Source organism: Acyrthosiphon pisum, chromosome X, assembly GCF_005508785.2.
Source record: "Acyrthosiphon pisum isolate AL4f chromosome X, pea_aphid_22Mar2018_4r6ur, whole genome shotgun sequence".
Taxonomy (NCBI): domain Eukaryota; kingdom Metazoa; phylum Arthropoda; class Insecta; order Hemiptera; family Aphididae; genus Acyrthosiphon; species Acyrthosiphon pisum.
In genome coordinates, this window is record NC_042493.1 from 104895087 (window position 1) to 104905658 (window position 10572).

Genomic DNA, 10572 nt, shown 5'->3' on the forward strand with positions numbered 1-10572 from the left:
TTTCTTCAGTTGAGTTGTTTACACTTTTTATATGTAATAGCAATGATTCATAACTTAAATTTTTAACTCTACGCTTTCAACAGTTTCAGCTACTATTATCATTTATCAAATGTCATTTATTAGGTACCTACTTCATTACTTTATTGAACATTACAATTAAACAATGCGGTCAGCACATGCTCAACCAAGACCACCCACCCACCACCCTAATATCGGTAGTGCAGTGCACCAAAAACCGTATATTCAAACCGCCTCTGCTCCCGTTTAATAAAAACCGATTGTCCTGTAAATCCGCCGCTGTCGTCGACCGCATGACAACGCCAACCCCCATATTTACACAGACCATATTATTATTATTATTATTATTATTATTGTCAACGGCATCACAACACCGACGAATGCCGACCGTTCGCGAGCGAGTGTGAGTCGGCTTACATGGTCAGTATCCCGCCCGGCGCCCACTACGGCATTCCGAGACTACCACGTTGACGCCGCTGCCGATCTACAGGTCCGTCTCGCGTGTTTGCCAACCGTTTTCGTCGATCCCGCCAGCACGTCCGGTCGTATTGTTTTCCGCACACGTCGAAAGCCGCTACTGATCGTCGCGAAAGGTAAATATTAATATCACTCCCTTTTAAGACAAACCAATTGTCGTGTATTTCCGCCGCTGTCGTCGACCGCACGACAACGCCAACCTCCATATTTTACACAGACCATAATATTATTATTATTATTATTATATGCGCGAGCGAGTGTAAGTCGGCTCGCCCAGCCGCTGTATATCCGTTTAAAATAACGTTGGCACCCTTGGACACGTCTTAGAAAAGTGACCAGCCCTGACCGTGGTTACGTACGCAAGCGTGAGTCGGCTTGCCCTGCCAGTACCCCGCCCATTAACGCATTCCGTGACCACAACCAAATACAACCATTTACAGTATATTTTGCTACAACGTTGACGCCGCTGCCGACCAACAGGTCCGTTTCGCGTGTTTTCTTACAGTTTTCGTCGATCCCGCCAGCACGTCCGGTCGTATTGTTCTCCGCACACGCCGAACGTCGCGGTATCGTATACCGATCGCCTACACTGATCGCCGGTCGATTAATATCAGCCGTTTAATTGTAAACCGATTGTCGTGTCCATCCGCCGCCGCCGTCGACCAGTGCGACAACGCCAACTCTCCGTAATATTATACAGACCATCGGAATATTATTATCGTTTCCTAATCGCCGCCGTCGACAACGCGCTCGCGAGCTGTCGGCGCCGCTAAGACACCGTCCCGACGGATCGCTCGTTTTCGCACTGTTTCGCCGCCGCCGTTGTCGAATCACGTGACAGCGCACACACCTGTAACGCACCGGAATCCTGGTCGCCGTCCTTTTGCGAACCATCTTCACTCAACAATATTAATATTATTGTCTATCGCAGCCATGAGCCTAGCCACGATGACGAAAAAGCCAGCCGATGTCATGTCCTCCGCAAAGGAATCTGTCGTCCAGGGAATCGTCCATCAGGTACGTCGTCGCGACACCAAGACGCGTCGTCTTGTGTCATACTTACCCGTGTCGCGGACCGCTCTCGGTCAGCCGATTCGTCTGTGACTTTAGTTCTGATAATTGGGTTAGCTGGTCTTATGAGATATAATTGCGGGGTACCTACCCATTCTGTTTTATTTAACATAAAATATTCATGGAGGTTTTCCCCTACATGTTTGATTTATTACAGTAGTAAGGCACTGAGCACTTAAAGGGTACTTACTACAAACATTAACCTATTAAGTTTTATTTCAATGGGTGACATACAGTTAGAATAGCCAGTTTTATATCGATGTTTGAAATCAAGTATTTTATATTAGTTTTGTTAAAAATGTATTTATTAAAACTGTTATGAATAGTGCCCAACTGCGTTAACTCTTGATGAATGATATGAATTCTTAATACATTTAGGGCCGATCTTACAATGGCCTGTTAAATGTCTGATAACCCTTATTGGCAGAATATCTTTTGTATTACCGATAGAAAGCGGCCGGTTTGTCTAAACCGACACTTAGCTGGGCATTGTAAAAACGGTCCATAAACAACATTCTATTTTAAAAAACATACCGGGCATCAGTTTGGTCCGGTAGTGGACATATCTCACATTGTGGTAGACACTTAACTGGTGAAAGGGGAAAATAGTACTCAAAACTGGTATGTTCTCTTTTAAATCAGAGTATTGTTACCTACATTTTAAAAATATTTTTAATTTTTATTAGGTACTAATTTATATCTATTTATAATTCATAATTTTAATCTGTACAGGTGAACTCTGGTGATTGTATCACTATCCGCGAAGAAGTGTATAATGGTTATCCAAAAACAAAAACAATTGTTTTAAACAGCGTCATTGCTCCCAAATTTGGCCGTCATGCGTGAGTATTTGATTATAGTTATATTTTATAGAATTTTAAACTAACTATATTCCACTTAACCCAAAATCGTTTGGTTATTTTTAAGTACCTAATAATTATTATCTAAAATTAGTACTTTGCGTATTTTTCTATACCTGTGAAGCCTCAACTGACGTTGATTTATGCATCAACGCATAAAAGAATACTTGATGGTATTTGGTTATGTTGTGTGTTCATTTCAACAATATTTTAAGTACAAAATTACAATGTATATAAGCTGAGGTGGTGAAGTGAGCGGTGTTACGACTCTAAAATGATATCTAAGACAGTGAGTTGTGTTACAACCTATCTCCGAGTGTCTCGAGTATCCCTAACCGTCTAATCGTTTGCTAACCCATACTGTAACCGTCTGATGAGCTCTTGTCATGGGCTTCTATATGTATGATCGTGTTCTTTGGAGTGGGCGGTCATAGTAGTGGCTAAATTTAGTCACGAGATAGAGTTAGGGTCTTGTACTTGGTATTCTGGTCAACTCGCTTCCTTCCGTACGAATATTGAGACTTTCCCGAGAAGAGACGTGTGACAACACTTTTATAGTTTAATTGTTTAATACTGTGTTCACTACGCTCTTGTAATGACCTCAGCATGCTATTTTGTATTAATTGCCTTATTAATTATATTGTCAATACTACTAGGAACATGTGCTACGATGTACATACGTAACATACCTAAGCTGAAGTATTCTGTATATTTGAATTTATATTTAATATTTGGACTAAAACAACATTACAATTATTATAAATATATTTTTTTAACCAACTGAATGGATATTCTTTTACAGTTAATGGTTTTTGTAAATCAATTATAAACATGTTATAAACATCTCATGAATTAATACTAACTTGATGAATATACTTATTTTTTTGATCATCTACAATGTATTAATATATTTTTGTTAGATCCTATCATCTATTATTTAACTATTTTTATACAAAAATTCTGAAACTTCCTGATGTAATTGCTGATGAACACTTAAAAAGCCTAAAAAACACCTATTCATTATAATATAGGTATGTTACTTGTTGTCTTGCTTGTTGTCAATATGCGTTGTTCCTTATAACTAAAGTTCAAAAATGATATGATCGCAATAAAAAAAATTCAGTAATGTAATTATTAGATTTTTAAAAATCTAAACTTTCATGTACTTTGTGTCTTGTTACTAATAATTGTAAGGTGTTTTCAATATATAAAATAAAATATTGTGTCAATATACAAAGGAATAAACTTGAGATATATATTATATTTTGTATTATAATTTTTAGAGCAAAATATGATACAGAAACCAATGGTACTGATGATGAGCCATTTTCATGGGAAGCTCGTGAGTTCCTTCGTAAAAAGCTTATTGGAAAAAAGGTATTTTTGAAAACTGCTGGTCAAATATGTGGTGTTGGAAAAATAACTCGATACTATGGTGACATCTTTTACCCATCATTGGGTGAGAAAATTTTGTTTTTAATATGAATATTATGTATAATGAATAATTAAACCAATATTTTATGCTTTTAGAAAACAATATTGTAAACGAGCTTGTTGAAAATGGTCTAGTAACTATTAAAACTGTGAAGTTAAATAACCAAACTCCTGATTATCAAAACCTAGTTGTCCTTCAGAACAAGGCTAAAGCAGCTATGGTAGGAAGATGGAATCCCAATGCTAAGGTATCATGTTCTTAAATTGCTGTACAAGTAAATATCAAAAAAACATTTTTAAATGTGCTCACCATTACAATATAATATGAAAATTATTTCATCGCTGGACCATCAGGAATTTGGGAGTTTTAGCGGTGGGCCGTTTCTTCAAAAAACAATTTTATGTCATAAAATTATGATGAATTTAAAATTATTTTTCTTCTATAGAAATATATATACTCTGTTCAAGTAAAGAGGACCTTACACAGCCATTTCTTTTCTCCGTCTTACAAATGTAACATAGACAATGTACGCTCAGCAGATTATGTTTAGCTCTGTTAGCTTAAAAATTGGAATCTATAAGCTGGATCTACCATGAAACTTGTTGGTAAGAACATTATCTATGTTGATGATAGTTCAATTGCTTAGCAAGTTATGCGTATATAATATAGTGTAAATTAAAAAATGCATACAGATAATGTTCTTACCATAAATTTTCATGATAGATCGATTCACTCTAAAATTTAAATTAACAAAGCTAAAGGTGATCTGCTGAGCGTAAATTTGTAAGATGAAGACAACAAGTATCTGTGTAACATCCTCTTAAGAAACATAGTCGGTGACAACCAGTTATTTTGGGTCGCAGACAGACTACAGCCATCATCTATCTGTTTTTTGTTAGCGCTTATAGTAGTAGATATTCCTAATTAAAAAAATACCACGAGGGGCGCAGAAATCAGCAGCCAGTTTTTATATCCCCGACTATAGTCTCTTTTATTATGTTACATAGGTACTTAGGACAAATACATAAACTAAGGCTTGTAAATGTGTCTACATAAACTGTTCAAATGGTCAGATCTTCAAAAAATAATGTGTAAAATGTATTGTGGTTATGTTAATATAACAATAATATATTTCCGCTAAAATTCAATATTTGGTAAAATTAAGTAGGTTGGTACTTTTGTAATTTCCTAAGCTGAAATTTCTCCCCGATCTGCCCATGTGTTGTTGTATTATGATTTGATGATACCTATGTTTAACAAAATATACTATAATAATTTATTGTAGTAGGTACCTACTGTTTTAATAAAGCATGTGTTTTCAAATTATTAAAATATTTTCCTCTGATCTAGAACACTGCAAAGAAAAATAATTCCATTGATGACGTTGAATCATTTTTTAAGAAAAATTCTAAAACACGTATTAAGGCTGTGGTTGAATCTGTTCTTGACGGAAACACGATGAAGCTGTTGTTGTTGCCTGAAAGAAACATGATCCTTCTTTACCTTTCGGGAGTCAGGGTAAGGTTTTTTTCATTCATAAAATACTTGGCAATACATACAGCACTATAGTGTTTAGTGTATACCTAATTATTTCTCTAAATTACACAATATTTTATTATTTATATTATATTATGTGACAAATTGTTGAATTGGTTATTTACTTATATCTAATATAAATCCTAATAAATTTTATATAGTGTCCACCAGAAGGTGTAGAATTGGGAGATGAAGCAAAGTTCTTTGTTGAAGTTCGTTTACTGCAAAAGGACGTCGAGGTTACTTTGGAAGGAGTGCTTTCTAATAGGAAAACTCAATCTTTCTATGGGACTATCCATCATCCAGTACATTTTAAAATCATTTTTGTAGTCTTTTGTGTAATAATTATTTAATAGGATTGTAATTTTTGTATTTTTTAAAGGCTGGTGATATTGCTTTTGAATTGGTTAAGCAAGGTTTCGCTATTTGTCCAAAATTTGGTATGAATTACTTACACGAAAGTGCTGAAAAGCTCTGGGCAGCTGAGAGACAAGCCAAGGAAAATAAATTGAGGTATTGGAAATATCACACAAACACGGGACAAGAGGTATTATTAGTTAGCTAACGAGTTGGTGTTTTAGAATTATTGTTTAGTTGAGAATGTTCTTTTGGCTTAGATTGCTGAAAGAGAAATAGTTGGAACCGTAATTGAAATTATAAGAGAAGAAGGTCTGTTAGTTAAGTCTTCCCACAGTAAAAAACTCCAAAAAATATACTTTTCTAACATCATACCGGCCAGGCTAGGAGTTGAAGTACTAAGAGGGTATTTATTTCTACATTTTATAGTTATCTACATACACAACACAAATTTGAACAATTTTTGATTTGTTTTCTTCAGTGAATCAAATGGCAACGGTCAGCCACCAGCTACACAAGCCTCACGGAATTTTGGTAAACATTTTCACGAAATCCCTTGGGCTTATGAAGCACGTGAGTTCTTGAGGACACGTTGTATTGGAAAGAAAGTAAATGCTTCTGTAGATTTCGTACAATCCAAAATTAATAAATTTGAAGAAAAAATTTGTGCTACAATTATAATTGATGGAATGTAAGGTTCTTTTTATTTTTTTTTAATAATTAAATAATAATTAAAGTATTGTAAAGTATAGTTAACGGATAATTTAATTTTGTAGTATTATTATTATTTAATATGCTTGTTTATTGTATTACTCAGAAACCTTGGTGAAGAATTAGTAAAAGAAGGTTTGGCAACTGTTATGAACAACCCACGGGAGGAAGAAACATCCCAGTGCCTTTATAAATTGAAGAAGGCAGAAGAAATCGCAAAACAATCTCACAAAGGGCTTTACTCAAAATCCTCTCCCCTTAAACCACATATCACTGATTGTACTAGTGCTGCGGTAAATAAAATTAATTTTGTTCGAGGAGAAATAAATGTAATAATTATTTGTATGTTTAGGAGTCTGCTCGTGCCAAGGCACTTTTGCCTAGTCTCCAACGTTTTCCGATGCTTGAAGCTGTGGTTGAATACGTTGTGAGCGGTTGTAAAATGCGTCTTCACGTTCGAAAAGAGAATTCATTTATTAACTTCCTTTTGGCAGGTTAGTAATTAGTAAACATTTTATTTAAGTTTGATTGAACTAATATTATCTATAATTCATGTGGATTAATTCCTCATATTTATTTGAATTAAGACTAATATGATTTTGATTTGTGTTATTTAATTAAAACTTAAATTTTTAGGTGTTACACGCCCGTTTGATGAAGGAGCAATCCAAGGTGAAGCATCCTTAGCAGCTGAAGTACACAATCAAAAAACATTAGCGTTTACGAAAGAAAAGATAATGCACCGTGATGTAGAAATTTCTGTTGTATCCTGTAATAATAGGGGAAACATGATTGGATGGCTGTTTTTAGAAAATGTAAATCTATCAGTGGAGCTTGTGAAAGAAGGACTGTATACACTACACAAGTCAGCCGAGCATTCAGAATACTTCAAGCTTTTGCAACAAGCAGAAAAATATGCAAAGGATAAAAAAATAAACGTAAAAATAACAATACTTAACGAGAAATATATTTTATTCTTTAACACTAATTAATCTTGTTCTATACGATTTATTTTAGTTATGGAAGAATTATATTGAGGAACCAGTGGAGGCAAACAATAACAGCCACAAACCTGTTCATGAAGGTATGGTAAAGGAACAGAAAACCAACTATGTTGAAGTGCTTGTATCAGAGGTCAGTCCTGAGTTGCATGTCTATGTACAACCTATATCAGAAAGATCCAAATTAGAAATTCTTACTGACAACTTGCAGAAACACTTTGATTCTAATCCTCCTATTTCTGGTTCTTACAGTCCCAAAAAAGGTAATATTTTAAATATCTGTAATTTATTAATTTTTAAATAAAGGTTAAATAATATTCATGTTTGATCTATATAATTTTAGGAGAAATTTGTGCAGCTAAACTTAAAGAAGATCAACAGTGGTACCGCGCCAAAGTAGAAAAGGTTGCTGGCCCGAGTATTCATGTCTTGTATATTGATTATGGTAACAGGGACATCGTGATTGCTCAGGAGTGTGCTAATTTGCCACCGACTTTTAAAAATGATCGACCGTATGCCAAAGAATATGGATTTGCACTAGTGAAACTACCCAAGTTGCCTGAATATCAAGATGATTCCATTGCCATTGTACGTGAGGATTTGATTAACAAGAGAATCAGCATCAATGAAGAGTACACTTACAACAATCTTACTCACATTACCGTCAAAGATGTTGAGAACAAAGAGGATCTCGTCAAGAAGTTTGTCGAAGAAGGATTCTTGTTAGTTAAAAAACATCGTGAAAGATATTTGCAAAAATTGGTAATAGAAATAATATTTATTGATCAATTTTCTGTGTATTAAATCATTCCATATTTTTTCTATCTAGGTGACTGAGTACATGGAGGCTCAAGAAAAGGCTAAGAAGGGTCGGTTACATATGTGGGAGTATGGTGACATCACAGAAGATGACGCTAAAGAATTTGGTTTTGCTAAATAAATGTTCCTTCTGGTTTAATCATAATCATGTTTATATTAAGTATTGTTAATTAATATTATTATGTACTTTAATATTATTATGTACTTATTATATATCATGTATCAAATTATAGATTTTTTTATTAATAATATTTATAAATAATTATAATTACTATAAATTACAAAAGATATATACATTACTTTTACTAAAATCGAATGAATACAGTTCAAAAAAGATTTCAACTTAAAATAAAACAAAACTTAGAGCTCTAATAAAATAGATACTAAAATAACAGTTGTACAAATAACATAGGTATTAAACAATTTGTACAGCCTCAAATGTATAAGTTAAATATAAATTATTCTAAGCTGAAGAATGAAAATTGTATTTATGTAGAAGGCGAAATACACATATTTGCAATCATTCTCAGAAAATAAAAGTACAAGTTTTGATGAGCTATTTAAGATTTAAGTAGGTATATTATGTTATAGACATAAGTAAAGTACTTGAAAATCCTACACATTTACCTGAATAATTGTTTGAATTAAAATTGTATTCTTATATTAACTAAATCTAAATTAATTTACCTTTTTGGAAACTAGGATTCTAGTTGCACTAGTTCAGGTTTAGCGTTTACCATTCAATAAAATGTATAAAATGACTATAGGACAAGACATACGTTAGGCTGGAACGTTATTGTTTTACACAAAATAAAAATAATCAAACAACAGCTATATGGACATGACATAGTGAACCCTATTAAATGTCTATCATTTAATAAATGATAATAATACACAGTAGTTGTTTGTCAACAATAAACGATGATGGTTGTGCCGGTGGTCGGCTACAAGATGACGATTAGAAATAATAATAATTATATTATATTGTTTTAAGTAGTTTATTTAAATTATTTTTTCAAATGTTTTTAATAATGTTTTCTCAGTGTTCCTCTCGTAACTATTGTTTTTATTAGATATTCAGAATTTTTTTTTTTTTATAATGGATTTAACAGTTATTAAATTAATGGGATTAGAAATATTGGAATAGATTTTAACTTCCAGCTTCTACAAAAATGTTATTTTATATTTTATTTTAAGATTTTAAGTTTTTAAATACATTTGGCCACCGTACACCGGTTACCCTAGACATTGTATATAATAATTATTGATACCTACACTGATACCTGATTGTAATCATAAATTATTTATGAAATAAATTGAATATACATCCAAATACATAATATGAACTATGAATGCTTAATTTCATTAGCTATATAAAATGTATAATACATTTATAACGATAAATAATATATTGCATATGTTTTCGAAAAAACGTAAAAAAAACATGAATAATCCCTATTGTATGTCGCACAGCATCCCTAGAAACTGATACGACAACTGAAATTTTTTTTATCATATTCCACTGCTAGAAAACGTCCATAAAATAAAACGATTTAGACTTTGCGAGTCTTGATTATAACCAATTTATATTAAAGTATATCACTATAATAAAAAATATAGTAAAATATTTAATACCTATATCAAGGTAATAAACTACGCTAAAATAGGTATAAATACTACCTAATAATTAATATGAAGGACATATAAAATATTCGGATTAATTATATATTGTTATAAATACTTTGTGCAAGCCTAAGGTGTTACAGTACAGGTACATATTAAACTGCGGTGTGAAACGAAGACGCTGTTTGGTTAATTCGGGCTCACGTATTTTATGGATTGTGCTTTCGGGACAGAAATATATGTTAATAATTAATAAGATACTTAATGATCGAGAAATAAATTACTTAAGGAGCGCATAATGAAGTTTTAATCCATTTCAATATAATAATTTAATTATCTACTTTAGACTATAGTACTATTTTATAGGTATCTTTTACAAAGCCATTCTTAAATCTCTTTTTTTATTTTTAGATTATGAGTGAAGCGAAGGATCATCTCTATTTGTTTTACAATGAATTTTATAATTTTTTCTTATGTTTTTGTCTATAGACACTTTTTCTGGTTATAAACTACGTCCAAAAGTTACTATTCGGTCTCTAGAAATTGGATATTCACAAATTGTCCCTTTGAAAATGTTTAGCTAGGTACAGCATTTAAGCTGAAAAGACCCTAAGTATTGACAAAATTAAAGTTAGTTATCGTTGTCCGATTTTGAATCTGAAAA

General features: G+C 32.8%; 1 protein-coding gene across 1 annotated transcript; it reads left to right on the forward strand.

Annotated features, from left to right (window-relative positions):
* The first annotated feature begins 943 nt into the window (after positions 1–943).
* Positions 944–8466, forward strand: LOC100163345 (staphylococcal nuclease domain-containing protein 1-like). Its single transcript, XM_029491918.1, has 15 exons — positions 944–1512; positions 2299–2408; positions 3710–3885; positions 3957–4108; positions 5212–5379; positions 5559–5702; positions 5780–5944; positions 6015–6160; positions 6236–6445; positions 6572–6758; positions 6818–6959; positions 7102–7403; positions 7483–7729; positions 7810–8228; positions 8296–8466. The coding sequence occupies exons 1-15, from the start codon at positions 1429–1431 to the stop codon at positions 8404–8406; spliced, it is 2763 nt and encodes a 920-aa protein (XP_029347778.1). The 5' UTR covers positions 944–1428; the 3' UTR covers positions 8407–8466.
* The last annotated feature ends 2106 nt before the right edge of the window (positions 8467–10572 follow it).

Excerpts from the sequence above, each read along its gene's own strand:
- LOC100163345 (XM_029491918.1), top strand. The coding sequence starts at position 1,429 with ATGAGCCTAGCCACGATGACGAAAAAGCCAGCCGATGTCATGTCCTCC. Across the intron at positions 4,109-5,211 it reads GATGGAATCCCAATGCTAAG|AACACTGCAAAGAAAAATAA; the intron begins GTATCATGTTCT and ends CCTCTGATCTAG. Across the intron at positions 6,960-7,101 it reads TATTAACTTCCTTTTGGCAG|GTGTTACACGCCCGTTTGAT; the intron begins GTTAGTAATTAG and ends TTAAATTTTTAG.